The sequence below is a fragment of the Thamnophis elegans genome, chromosome 11 (assembly GCF_009769535.1).
Source record: "Thamnophis elegans isolate rThaEle1 chromosome 11, rThaEle1.pri, whole genome shotgun sequence".
Lineage (NCBI taxonomy): Eukaryota > Metazoa > Chordata > Lepidosauria > Squamata > Colubridae > Thamnophis > Thamnophis elegans.
The window spans coordinates 40,966,811-40,982,001 of NC_045551.1; the positions used below are offsets into that span (position 1 = coordinate 40,966,811).

Below are 15,191 nucleotides of genomic sequence, written 5' to 3' on the forward strand. Positions count from 1 at the left end.
CTGATACTGAAATATTTAGATGGAATGGTCTCTTATCAGGGATACAGCTTAACTAAAAGAGCAAGTCAATTCTCCATATGGAAAGTCATTGGCCTTCAGAGATAATTCAAAAGTTCTCAATAACCAGTTGGTTTGCTGCTCTGTAGATTGTAAGACAGCATCTAAGATGATAATGTTATTGTTAAATGTTAATGAAAAACATAATGTTGATGGGTTTCTGAACCTATTGCAGGTCTTCAGTTATAGTAGCCAGGATAATAAAAGCTGGGAAAATGTTGCATGCTGTCCAGACTACATTAATTTCTGTGTATTCTGTAAAAATGAAAAGTGAAGGAATGTCTGAGTCTTCTCAAGAGTCTTCTCCTTAGCAGAAGGAGTTTTCCAAGCAGAAACTCTTCTGCCAAACCGGAAATATTGTACCATTCTTCAGGTCTTATGAAGATTGAACTGCATCAGTTCTGTGTTGTCTGACAGTCTAATTTGACCAATGACTAACTGCAAGGCAATGCAGCAACTTCTCTTTGCTGCCTTTTGATGGTCATCTAAGATGTGATAGTTTTAACTGTTTCTCTGCATTGTTAATGAATTCATCATTCAGCTGGTGAAAGTGATCAATGAGGAAGGAGATCAGGAAACTCTCTTGATCCTATTTATTTGGAGCCTCTAGAGCAGTGGTCCCCAACCTTTTTATCGCCGCGGACCAGTCAGCCTTTGATAATTTTACCGTGGCCCGCTGAGCGCACGCAGGGGTGGGGGGGCGTTGTTCTGCAGCGATCATGGCCCCCAGCCATTAATGTCTAAACTGCTGCAAGATATACTTAAATATTTATAAAATGTGAGGGGGTGTACTCACTTCTGTGATATCTATCCATCCATGTCTGTCTCTGTCTCTGTCTCTCTCTGTGTATGTATGTGTGTATGCGTGTATGTGTATATATCCTCTATCTATCTATTATCTATCTATCTATTTATCTATTTATCCATCCATCCATCCATCCATCCCTCTCTATCTATCAATCACCTATCCACCATCTATCTATCTATTCTAGCTGGCTGGGCAATTTGGGGAGTTGAAGTCCAAAAGTGTTAAAGTTGCTGAGATTGAGAAATGAGGACGAAACAAAAGGGAAGAGAATGAAACAAGGTCGTAGAGAGAGATTGCAAAATGAAAGGGCAACTTCTCTTTTTATTTCCTTCCACCCCCACCACCCCCACCACCCCCACCGTGCCTCTTTGGCAATTGGCTGCCCAGGAGGTGGGGAGGGGAAGATGTTTCACAGACAGCTGCCACCCGCCCATCTCTCTCTCTCTCTCTCTCTCTCTCCGCCTCCCCATCTGACCTCGGCTGCTCCATGGCGGAGACCCCAGAAGGCAAGCAAAAAAAAAAAGGGCTCAGGAGTGGGGGAAGGAAACAAACCCCATCACGTTCCTATCTGTGAAAGCTCCCCGCTCCCTTCCTGGGCAGCCAATTGCCAGAGAGGCAGTGTGTGTACGTGTGTGTGTGGGGGGGGGGGGTTGGCAGCCCGCGGCGCACCTAGTCCGCTGTGGAACACGCTGCCACCCGCCCAGCGCTCGCTCTCTCGCTCTCTCCCCCCCTCCAATCTCCCGCTTCTGCTTCGACCGGCCAGCAACTTGTCCCCACTTGCCCGGGGACTGGCCTCTGATTGGCTGGTGGGGAGAAAGCCTCGCCAGGGAAGGAGGCGAGGACTCCGCGGTGACGTCATGGGGACGGCGCCCCCAGGTAGCGGCGAACCGAACGCGCTCCGTCTCCACGGGCTACCAAGGTGGCCGGGCGGGCGGCTGGGGTGGGAGTGGGGTTTGGACCGGAGAGGCGGCTCTCGGGTTCGAGTCCCGGGGTTGATCTCAGGCTGCGCGTGTGGGTGAAGAGGCAGCAGCGATCATGGCCCCCGGCCGCTGCGCGGCCCGGTGCCAGGTACTCCACGGCCCGGCACCGGTCCGCGGACCGGGGGTTGGGGACCACTGCTCTAGAGAATTCCCCCCCCCCAAAAAAAGAGGAAGAGACACCAAGCAAAGGAGTATCAAACCTCACCCTCTGTCCTGAGAAATGCTTGCAGAGTCTTGACTTAGAGAGACCCAAGTATTATATTTCAAATTAAAGCTGCTTCCTGAATTTAGGCAGCAAAGAAAAAATAGATGTCACATGTTCCTTGGAGCCAATCAGCATTATTCTACTTATAAAAGGTACAAAGCATTGTAGAGATTTCTTGTTTATGCTTTAAATTCAGGGAACTATGCATGGGTTATTCCGCATGTATTTTAAAGTTTAGAACAGGTCACTGGGGACATCTAGTGGAGAACATCAAGCAGTTCATGCATAACAAATTGCATTTGAGTTGTGAATGAGAAGCATTCAAGTTGGAAGTGAACGTCTTTCACCGCGATAGTTCCTAAGTAAAGTAATCAAGACTGACTCTGTTACAAAAGAACTTCTAATATGAATTTGTGACTCACCAAACAACAAGATGCTTCAAAATGAAGGTGTTTAAAGTTGTTTTGTAATAGTTGTTTTGTAATAGTATCATGAGGTAAGAAAGGAAATTGTAAAAATCACAGAATTGGGGAGCATGAGCGAGGACAAAAAGTTGTTCCAAGTGTCCATAAGTAAGTTTCATGAGATGTTTATGGTTTGGGGGAATATTTATGAATTTCTTCTTTTCATTCAGGCTTAGGTAACAAGCTAGTTGGTCGATTCCCGTGGCAACCAATGGACCAATCCTTAGATGATCCAAAAATGTGGACCTTCATTTATGGGAAAATGCTAGGAAGAAAACATTTTTTGATTGGCAATTTGGGGAGTTGCAGTCCAGGATGTCTGAAAGATACCAGGCTGAGAATATGTGAATTATTTTTTCAGAAGGGCTATTATAGGGAGACGTGACTGCAAGAGTTGGAAGACACTGCAATTAGTTAAGAGGCAAACTCTGTGGAGAATGATTGATGAACCAACTGAGAATGACAGATTTGGAAGTATAGCTATAGTTGGTTTTTCATGACATTTCAAGTACATTTTAGATACTGCTGAGTGTTGATTTATCTGAAAACCTTTTATAATAGTTTGAAAATTAAGACATACTGTATATACTGTAAGTCCCAAATTTATGGGAAAAAACTGATTGTCAAATAATGCTTAGTATAGAACAAAATTCTCTGGTAAATTTGTTCAGAGAAGCTTTTGTTAAATATTTGATAATGAGTGATTATTATTACCATTAATTAATCTTAATACATGCTGCTTTTCCACTTAGGTTGTCTGGAATGACTTCTGACACAAGAGAAGTAATGTAATCACAGCCATAGATTCTAAATATTTATACATTATATTTGACTATTGGGCAGATTATAAGGGTCTATTCCTTTCCATTTTTCTTTTCTTTATAAAAGACTATTAATATGTTGCTCTTTTTCTCTCCTGCAGGGCTCTATGACAATTACCCAACCAATGCAGAACCAGAATGCTGTGATGTCAGATGGGGACTCTTATCCGATAACCAATCCAAAGGGACTATAAAAACAAGTGACTCAATGATGTGTCACCGGACATCACTCACAGTTTCATCAGCATCAAGACTGTGTAACAGCAGACTCAAACTGTGTGTTCTTGTATTAATTCTCTTACATACAGTACTCACTGTCTCAGCAGCACAGAATTCAACAGAACTGGGCTTTGGAGGCATAACAAATTTTGAAGATAACTCCACCAATGAGGAATAAGAGACCTGATCCATCTCCTCCTACAGGCATACAGCAGGCCCACCCATATGGCAGTCAGACCCAAAAGACTGGACCTTTTTGCCCTCTGTTCACTCCTCCAAAAGCCTTCTGGGTAAAACTCAACCGACGGGCCACTATCCAAACAAGGACACATCCTATACAGCTTTTTATTGACTAAAAGGCTGTCCGGTGACTTAAATTTCTCACACCATTTTATACACTGTGTTTTAATGTTTGGAGTTTCTTTTTTTGGTTTGTTTTGCACTTGTTAATACAGGATTTTATTTTTCAGACAGTTTCTCAGAGCTAAACTAAGTCTTTTCACTGTCTTATCTATTTCTAGTCATTGTGTGTGCTCATCAAATAGTTTGGTCTTTTATGTCTTGTCAGTTTCTATTAGAAGAAAGAACTGCTGTGGTCCCATGGCAAAAGATTTTTTTAAAAAACAAAACAGTGAAAACCAGCCCTCCCCTCCCAGCCCTCCCCTCCACAAAACCAGTTCTCTTTTTTCCCATTCTATTTTCCCCTGCTTCAGTGCCCCAGAGCAAACCATTCCCGCTTGCTTTCCTTTGGTGTAATCACAATGAATGGGTGTGAGGCCAAACGCACCTCTGCCACTGTTACACAAGTCATCTGACTGGAGAAATCCAAAGTAAGGGAGGGGCGGGCGGGGAGGAGAGCACCGTTAATACTCTCCTTTGAAAGTGGGATCTGACAATGAAACCTTAATATAAAGAAATCTATAACAAACTGTTGCTCCAAGGCCCATTTTCAAAAAGTCTAGTCTTTTCTCACTGGTCAGTTGAACAGGAGCGGCTTGATTTAGACTACCATGTGTGAAACCAAGCCAAGACCTCAACGAAGTGATGAGAAGGGAAGGGATTCCTACACACCGGTGGGGAAAGTTTGGCATTCATTGTGAGTTACGGCTTTTATTCCTCTGTTATCATCTCTGTACCACATGGTAATACCATCTATATAAACCAAAAGGTTTATTGGGGAGGGAGAGAAAAATATTTTCACCCCTGTTCTGAGGATATCTAGAGATATCACGAAGGCTGTGAAGAACACAAGTGTCCTATCAAGCATAGGTAATGTGGTCATTGCATGTGAGTGTACATACTCTGAACATAAATATTGGGGTACATCTCTTGTGAAATCATTTGCCCAACCAAGCAGATGACCATTTTAAAATGAATTGCACCGTTGTGTGTTATGCTGATACAGTTCCTACAGCCTGCGGGATAGTTTCTGCTTCTCGAGGCTACAATTAAATCTTTGGGAGTGAGGTAGGGTGGGGAGGAGATCCAATTAAGATAGTGCAGCTGGGAAAAAAAGTTCATTTTTTTTCTTTTTTAAGGATATTTTCATGAGTGTGCAATAAAATTTAAGATGCTGGGCTATAAGTAGTCAAGTATTGTGAGGGGTTGACGGGAGAAGAAAATCCAATTGCCTTTTTCATTGCTCTTTTTATAGGACCATATCACCTGCTGAGTGGATGGGATCTTGCTTTTTAAAATGGCTTTTTAGAGTTTACACTAGAATAAATGGAAGGAAAAGTTAATAAGGGCTGTTTTTTTAAAAAAACAAAACAAAACAAAACAAAAACTTTTCATTCCTTCCTGTTCTCTAACTACACTTGGGAAGTGCACTTTAGAGCTGTTTGCTGTGTAGCTGAGAGATGAAGGAAAAAAGATATTCTCTTACTTCTTGCATTAAAAAAAAATAACTCCTTGCCCATTTCAAGAAATGTTTCTGTTCCTCACTGCAGTGTTGATATGCATTTTTATTCATGTTCTATAATTTGTGAAGTTCTGACAACAACAACAACAACAAAGACAACCTAGAGAAACAACCCTACTGCTTTAGCAGATTAAACTAATGCATTTGTTAAAATGTATAATCTGAACTATTTTGCAAGACTTCTTGTTTTGATAGTGTTTTGCTATGACTGAGAATGAGGATCTTAAAATGACCTGTGCAAATACAAAACAAAACAAAACGGCACGTAAACGCAGAATTCTTCAGCTTCAGTTTCTTTCCTTATGTTTTCCTTCCTTCTCCACTGTGCATGTACACCTGTAGATATCTACATGGCATAAAGCACCATGCGTTTCAAGATGGCGTTTCCCCCCCCCCCCGGATGAGTACATTTTGTGATACATATTGTGGGAATGCGCTGAAAATAGGTAGGGTGGGGAAAAGGAAAGCTTTATTCAATGACGGAATGTAAATTTCAAAGAAAATCTGATCTCTTCTTGCAAAATCCACACAGCAAAATCTGTATAGAGCCAAAGCACTAGAGGGCTTAAGTGTGGGGGAAAAAATACACCTTAGGGGAGCTCTTGTTCAACTGACCACTTTTTCTTTCTTATCTTAACATGTAAATGGTCAGTAAACAGTTTGTTATATACCTTGATCTACCTCTGCTGTACAAAGGCCATTCAGCAACCTCCATTTCTGTGGCATTCATGGCATCGTTTTGTTTCTCCCATGAATTAAACATTCATATTTTGTTCCTCCTTTTGTTTTTCCGCTATCTCAACACAGTAGTGCGTTCTGTTCACATACCCCACTTAAAATAACATTAAAAACAAATGCTGATTCTTCTCAGTGGGATCCTGTTTTGCCTCATAATGATCTACTGCAGAGAATACAAAAAATGTATTCTCTTCCCCCCCCCCCACCTCTGTCTGTTCCCCACCCCATTCCCAGCCATCCCTTTTCGGTTGCATTTTTAGGGGGAGAAATCAGCTCAACTTCTTTTTGGCTTCAGGCAGGGATATAGGAGAAAAAATAACTCATTAAAAAAAAAAACAGTGGCAACATTATTCATTTGCTTTTTTAAAAAAGCCAAACATTGAGTAAAATGAAGTAGTAAGCACAAACCATTTTACTTAAAAATATAATAAAATGTTTCCTTCCTTTCCAAATAGGTGCCTGCAGTTACATCGTCTCGGTCACTACCCTAATTCCCAATCTAATACTTTTACTGATTTTTCTTTTTTCCCAAAAGGAATATAGTGTTCTCGGGAGACAGCTGCTGCGGTGTGTGTTATTGTTTGGGCCTGGGTATATTTACTCCAGCAGTGGTCTGTATTCTTTCTTAGCAGCAGCTAAGAAACCATGCCTAGAACAAAAGGACTTTTTTTTAATGAAGTTCAGAGAAACATAATCATGTATGATGCAAAAGCTCATCCCATCCATTTCTCATCCGTAACCGTTTTCTTGGCACAAACCTGAGCATGCTTGATATTGTGCATCTATTACTTTTGCCCAAATAAATTTGCATCTTGCCACTGTAACCGCCATCTTGTTCCATTTCTCCTTGTATTGTATGAATTGACATACATGATGAAGAATTGGCTTCTAACAGACCATGATTCAATATTCTAGCCTAGTACATTGAAGAAAGAGAATGACATTTATTTTGAACTTGTATGCAACAAGACTTCCCCTTTCTTTCATGTGTTTTATGATTTAATTTTCTGAAATAAGGAAAAATCCAGAGTTGTTGCAATATATTAATACTGCAAAGCCAAAATGTCATAGAACACAATCAGAGCTACTAATTGTTTCTTCCTTAGTGCACTTGAGAATTCATTATACTGACTTTCTGTTCATTAAAGAGAGAGAATAGTTTTTTGGGTGTGGAGGGGTAAATAGAACTGTTGAAAGCTATCCCTCCGTGCAGAATTACTCGTTTTGTGGAAAAGTGGATTAAAATGTGGGTACAAGCTGAAGATCAAGTTCCAGTGAGTGTGGAAGACCAAACAAGGATTGAAATATTTCAAAGAGTTACTTTGAAAAACAGAAACATTTAAAAGATATCAGAAATCACATATGAGAAAGAAGTGTAATTGGCCTAAAATTGTGTGGTCTAGCCCGATATAGCTTTATTAGAACAATACAGGATAAAAACATTTCTTTATTTCTCTCTGTTTTATAAGGAAGATTTCTATTTCTTTCACTAAAACCTAGTTAAAAGAGCTCCAAAGGTAGAATTTCAAAGTAAGGTCTCTCTAAAATTTTGCAAAACTAATTTAACAGAATAGCAGAGTTGTAAGGGATCTTGAAGATCTTTTAGTCCCCTGATGACATGAATAGATAAAATAAACACAACTTCATCACAGATGACAGGACAAGAATAAATATTAAATAAACAAGAGAAGGTTGTATGCCAGTTAATGTAATTCCAAGCTCCTACAAACTAAATCAACTATTGGAATGAAAAGTTAAAAAAACAACCATCCTTAGACATCCTTAGCCAGAATAAAAACTCTGACTTCTAGAGTCTCTTCCCTCAGGTTCTTTCATGCTTGATGAAATTGTAAAAAGAAATTATAAGGTTATAATTTTATTTTGAAAATATTTAAATAATGGGTTGTTTTATTAAAAGACTTGCTGAAGGTAAGAGAGAGGGTTTGAAATGGAACATGTACATACATAAATCTACTTAACATATACATACATAATATTTTAAGCTGCTTGGATTCTCTAATGCAGTGTGTGATATTAGTTGTTATTCAGAGGAAGAAAGTTGAAAAATGCTAAATCTTTAACATAAATAATGCAGTTTTTTTATGGGCTAACATAAGCAATATTATCGATGGCAAAATAAGGACACAGTGAAGCTGTCTTCAGCAGTTATTTCCCCCAAAATCTGATGACATATTGCTTAAAGAATTATTTGATAAATTTATAATCCATGTTTTTTTTCAGTTCAACCTCAGTTTGAGGTTATTGTATTTTATTTTAGCATATTAGATATGCTTTATTATAAACTCCGTGTTTCAAATAAGCTAGATCCCTTTGGACGAACCTTGTTTTTATTGTATTTTTAATGCACTACATATTTAGATTAGGATCATGACTTAATGCCATGGCCAAGATCATACTATCTGTAGCATAAATAACTCTGCTGAACATCTACTGAAAATTTCCAATGGATAAAGCAAATGCAGCAAATTTCCCAATGTGTTTTATTAAAATTTGCCACAGGCTTGCACAGTAGAAACATGCAAAGCATTCAAAAGTGCCTTGTACACTTAAAGGCAAAAATGAAGCTTCTGACATAAATGGTTATCAGCACTTTGAGGTAGGGAAAGTCAAGAAAGAGGAGAAGCTGGGATCTAGGTTTTGAAAGGTCTTGAACACCTTGAAAGCTTATCAGGTTTCTATCTGCCACATTTGCTGTATGTCAAGGAGAATCAATTGAGTTTATTTTTCACACTTTCCCCAGCCTGAATATTTTCTTCTCCCTTAATGGATCATTACTCCCTTCCCCCTTCCTGGGTTCAGCACAATTGCTTCGAAGGCCTTTTCAGTACCCCCCTGTAATATGTGCATGCATAGCTGTGCTTCCCCAACAATCCTAGTGGAAGTATGTGCTGTATATGCTCATTTTAAAACACAGAGAAGCTGGAGGCAGCTGTTGCAAACTTTGAAATGGCTGTACCAATAGATGCTATGGCTACCTTAACATTTCAATGATGAGTGCTACAAAGATCTTCTTCAAATACTTTGCACAGATCTGGGACTCAGCACCTATGGAATTATATTCCTTTCCTTTGACTAAGTCTACCAAATACATTAATCTGAGAGTCAATATTGAGACTTAAGGCTAACCAGGATTGCTAACTTCATGGGTGAAGCATTGTATCAAATGAATTCACAGGAGGAGCAAGAAGGATGTGAAGAACAACATAGGCATCAAGTTGTCATGTTGCAGATGACATGACATAACTGTGTCAGACCATCATGATGCAATTGAAGAACTATATGTATTTTTGCCATTATGGTTTATATGGGTTCTTGCATTCCCAAATTAACAATATTTATTTTTATTTGTTTGATTTATGAAACCATCCTATCACATACTGTATGTTACTCTAGGTGGCTTACAATAAACTAAGTTATGTGTGTGTGCGCGCACGCACACACACACACAGACAGACAGACAGTATATAGCACACAAACAGCTAGGCATCATTCAAATAATTGTCAACACAGCCAGGACAAAGACTATATCATATACTTAGAGCTCAAGGCTCAGGAACAAAACCAAATTTTCAATTACTTATAAAAGGCCAACAAGGTCAGGTATGGGTCCAATTCAATATCAGTGGAGATGATGTTCCAAAGGGCAGCCATCTTCTAGTCCCCACCAATAGTCAACAGTAGGAGGAACACACCACACCAGCTGGATTGAATAGCTGAGGCAGAGACAACTGGTCCTGTAAGAAGCCCAGTCCCAAGCCATAAAGGGATTTAAAGATGACAACCAGCAGCTTACAGCACACTGGAAGGCAATGCAGCCCCTGGAGCAGCCCACACATGGGCTGAATAAACAGTGTCATCAATTGCCTGCACTGCCACGTTCCGTTCTAGTTTCCAAATATTCTTCAAGGACAACCTCATAGAAAATGTATTACAGTCTGGAGGTCACAAGGGTATGAGTGACCATGAGTAGGACCCTCTGGGCCAGGAACAGGCACAACTAATGTACAATATGGCCTTCTAAAGCCATCACTTCCATCAGCCGCTTGAGCAGCAGGTGCAAGTCTAGGGTGGGGCATATTGTGCACTGGGTCAGTGCCAACCCATTCAGAACCAAAGATGTTGAAGAGATCCAAAAATCCAGAGCCACTCTGTCTTACATGAGTTAAGCTGAAGCCTTTTGCTCCCCATCCAATTGCAAAACAGGTTATCATGAACCAAGTGACATCAATAGTCACCAATCAACATTTTTTCCTAATTGCATATATTTGTATAAATATTTATATTTGATATATTTGTATTTGTATTACCATTCAATCATGGTAAATTAAGTTACAGTTTTGAAAATAATATCATAAAAGCAAGCAAAGCGAAGAATACTAGAAAGAGAATAGGTACAAAACAAAAAGGAAGAGGAAATTAAAAGAAAATACAGCAACAAAACCCAACCATCTAACTTTCATCCCAGTAGAAGAGATTATATGGAATGTAACATTTCAGACTAAAGCAGCAATCACTGGTCTGGCTCCACATGGAGAATTATCACAATATAGCATTCTATTGAATTGATATTTCCTGTACTTCATGCTAAGAAATTTCATGCAAGAAAATAAGCTATATAGCAATAGCAATAGCAGTAGACTTATATACCGCTTCATAGGCCTTTCAGGCCTCTCTAAGCGGTTTACAGAGAGTCAGCATATTGCCCCCAACAATCTGGGTCCTCATTTTACCCACCTCGGAAGGATGGAAGGCTGAGTCAACCCTGAGCCGGTGAGATTTGAACCGCTGACCTGCTGATCTAGCAGTAGCCTGCAGTGCTGCATTTAACCACTGCGCCACCTTGGCTCTATATTCACAAGCTATATGCACAATAAACAAGCTATATATATTCAGTTTACTTGGATAGTGGAAAAGTTTTAAACATTAACATAACAATAACATTAATGGTTATTGATATAAACTCTAATTGTCAAGAGATTGGGAATTCAAATTGAATAGTCTAAAGATTTTGTAGAAAGGAAGCTTCCTTTTGTAAAGTGCTTTTTCTTATAGATCACTTGAAGTTTGCCAGAGTGAAGTTGAGTTGCTTAGTAAACATTCTACAAGCAAACATACATGCATATTTTACCTTTTAATAGATGTAAAATTAGATCTCTCTAATTTAATGGAATATAAAGTGCCTTATATTTGTCAGCTTGATTGTGAAGGTACGAGCAACATATGCACAAATACAAATATACTAATCTTTAAAGGAATAATTAGAATCCACAAAGCATTTTCTTTTTAAAAATAGTAGTAAATAGAATCTCTGATTGCAAGTGGGTGGTGGGGAGGGTGAATATTAAAAAGAAATAAAGTACAAACACAGAGAAATAGAACAAAAGTTTGAAAGAGGAAAAAGAAAGATAAAAGCAAATCCTTCTTAATCAATCTATCCACTCTAACAATATAATTCTGTTTCTTCAAAAGAAGGTGTACAGCCTCTTACTCAAGGTGGGATTGGGTTCTAGTGATGAAGGATGTTGAAAGGATAAAGCATAAGTTAGAGTAGAAAGAACAATGGAAGAAATTGGGGGAAGCAATTCAGGAAACTATTTCTAAACACAATTTACTCTTCCAACATCTCTAAAGTGGTAGGTGCAAGATAATCTGATGGATAATGGACATAAAATCAAACAGATCAGATGTTACAAATCCATACAATCTTTAAATAATCAGTCATGTTTCACCAAAAGACCCAACCTTCTCATTCTCCATATCCCTAATCATTTGTGCCGTAACTGAATTGAGATTGGCCTCCCATTTCCAGTTGTGCTGTGAACAAGAGGAGAAACATCAAGAGCTGATTATGCAGATTTTCATTTTCCATAGCAAGCATAGAAAGAATGTGTGTGCCTGCAGAACTGATCAAGAGATAAGATGTATTAATTTCACAAAGACTAGCACAGCAGAGTTTCCTTAAAATGCGTAAGTATTTCTTTCATATATAATGGAGAGACCTATTTTGTGTGGAGGTGCATCTTTTGTTCCATGCAGAATTCAGTTTTCAAATCCATATTACATTACTTCCAAGACCTCCCCCCATAATGCCTTAAATTTGGGGCAGATTTGTTACCTGAGAATGCTCAGATTTCTGGACTCCACCTAAAATTTAAGGAAAGGGGCAATCTACAGTGTCATCTGAGAGAGAAAATTCTAGGTATTGAGCAGCCTTTGATTAGCTTGGCCTGGATTGATTTCAAATGCTTTTATGCTGCTTCAGTTATATAAATATAAGTAGCTTAGTGCAAAAATATCAATCATAATTTCTGGCAGAAGCTTTGCCACTGTGAGTCTGAGTTAATGGAGAGGGATCTGTTTTCTAGATAGATTTAAGAGCTGAGCTTTTACAAAACTAAGAATTCACTTACCATCTGCACAGAACTGAAATCAAATCTTTTGGCAATCTCTTTTTAGTCAGACATTTGTGAAATAGAAGTAATAGCCATAGACCCCCTTCCTTTGCATTTAAGAAATAAAAATATGGATAGATGGATAGAGAAATAGATAGATAGATGATATATAGTTAATCCCTTATTTTTATCCTTCTCTTTGCTCCCTCAGAATTTTGTTCTAGTTCTATCTGTATTTGTGTTGTATTCCCTTTTAATATCCCTCCCCTTGCTATATACTATATATCAGCCTCCAGATTTTTATTATGTAATAATGCATGCACACGCATACTTTGTAATCTCACTCAGGACCAAAGGTTTATTATTCTGGATAAAGTGCCAGATTCACCTCTGCATACTCAACAGGGAAAATGGCTAAACAGGGCACATTTAACATCTCAATGTCTTTTAAGAGCAGGGGAGATAAGGACAGAGTGTTTGCATTGGCAGAAAGATAATTTATGATAAATTATATCAAAGACTATAAAGAGCATCTTTGAGTTTCTTTGAAAGAAACTGTTCATATGTGAAGATTTAAAACCGCCACATAAAAGACAGTACAGAGCATCAATAAATGATGAGGTTCAGCACACCCATTAATCTCCCTTGTGTTTGGAAAATATTTCTTACGACAATGACATATAACATACAGATGTAAAGGTAACACTAAATTTGCCTGAGTTGAGCATATTCTTGCAAGTTTCTTTTAACCAATCCAAACTGAGGAGGTCAGGGACAGGAAATCTACTGTACATCCTACCCACTTACAATTTTTGAATGTGAAATGTGGATGACAGTGATAATCAATTCCAGAAGAAATAATAGATCTGGATCCAGATTTCCAGAAAAAGAATATAATAGATGGAGTGATAAAGGGTTAAGATAGCAGATAGATAGATAATCAATAGATAGATAGATAGATAGATAGATAGATAGATAGATAGATAGATAGATATGATATATGAGTATTCTCTCTCTCGCTTTCTCTCTCTCACACACACACGGAGAGAGAGAGAGAGGGAGAGAGAGAGAGAGGAGAAATAAATAGGTGATTTAGATGACAGAGGGAGACAGATGTACGCACACACACACACACACACACACACAAGTGAGAGAGAGACTGATGAGGAGATTTGAAGATATACATAGGTGATATAGATGATAGATATACATATAGATATATGATAGATATATGATAGATCGATCGATCGATAGATAGGATAGATGAATAATATCTCTCTCTCTCTCACACACACACACACATACACACACACAGATATATGGAGAGAGAGTGATGAGGATATATAAATAGGTGATTTAGATGAGAGAGATATGATAGATGTACACACACACACATACATCAGAGAGAGATAGGGAGATGTGAAGATATAAATAGGTGGTATAGATGATAGATAGATGATAGATAGATGATAGATAGATGATAGATAGATAGATAGATAGATAGATAGATAGATAGATAGATAGATAGATAGATAGATAGAACAGATAAACTCAGTGAGAAGAAAAAAATGTTCTAAGCAAAGAGTACAATTAATTTAGAAGTGAAAAGCAAATTAAAGCACAACATAGATATGTCAAAAAGATTATGCTTGCAAGAGAAAGAAAAGAAATTGAATAAAAAGGGATTAGATGAAGGACAGGAAGAAAGAGTAAAATATTGGTAACAAGCTTTATCAGCAGGATGCTGACTAAGAGGCTGGCTAGAACTGCACTTGAGCCTCTTCCGTTTCTAAGATACCTTGTGCTGGTTTTTTCTCAAGTGGAATTGCTGCTCAGGAGTGCACGGAAAAGAATGCACTGGATTATTTACTGTTTTTACAATGTGATCTATGGTCACCCAGCAATTTGATTGCAAAAAGAAAATAGAACTTAAAGTGGAGGCCAGCCTCCCCTTTCAAATTTGCTTTAAAAAAAAACACACACACAAACAATTTTCTGTCTGTAGCTGCACAAGAATGCATATTAATGCTAAATTAAAAAATTAAAAAATAAAGATTTGCCACAGTTTTAGAATGCCATAGCTGCAGTGCTTAATCACTAAAAGATGAGCAACAGATCCTCACTGTTGCTAGCTGATCTATGAAAATGGGGTTTGCAGCAGAAGTGGTATTCAGCAGGTTCTGACCAGTTCAGGAAAACCAGTAGCGGAAATTTTGAGTAGTTCAGAGAACCAGTAAATACCACTTCTGACTGGCCCTGTCACCATCTATTCTCTGTGTCCCGAATCCGAGCTGAATGGAAGGAAATGGGGATTTTGCAGTAACCTTCCCCTGGAGTGGAGAGGGAATGGAGATTTTACAGTATCCTTCCCCTGCTATGCCCACTAAGCCATGACCCCCAAGCCATACCCACTAAACCATGACCATAGAACTGGTAGTAAAAATTTTTGAATCCCATCACTGATTCCCACCCCATTCCAGGGGATGGTTACTGAAAAATCCCTATCAGCTGGGACTCAGGAGGCAGAGAATAGATGGGGATAGGGCCAGTCCAGAGGTGGTATTT

At 38.7% G+C, this 15,191-nt stretch overlaps 1 protein-coding gene across 1 annotated transcript in view; it reads left to right on the forward strand.

Annotated features, from left to right (window-relative positions):
* The window catches only part of FAM155A (family with sequence similarity 155 member A), a 441,603-nt gene extending 437,871 nt beyond the window's left edge, over positions 1-3,732 (forward strand). Inside the window, exon 5 of the mRNA XM_032226252.1 lies at positions 3,437-3,732. Within this exon, the coding sequence (XP_032082143.1) occupies positions 3,437-3,732 (296 nt within the window). The remainder of the gene's footprint in view (positions 1-3,436) is intronic.
* The last annotated feature ends 11,459 nt before the right edge of the window (positions 3,733-15,191 follow it).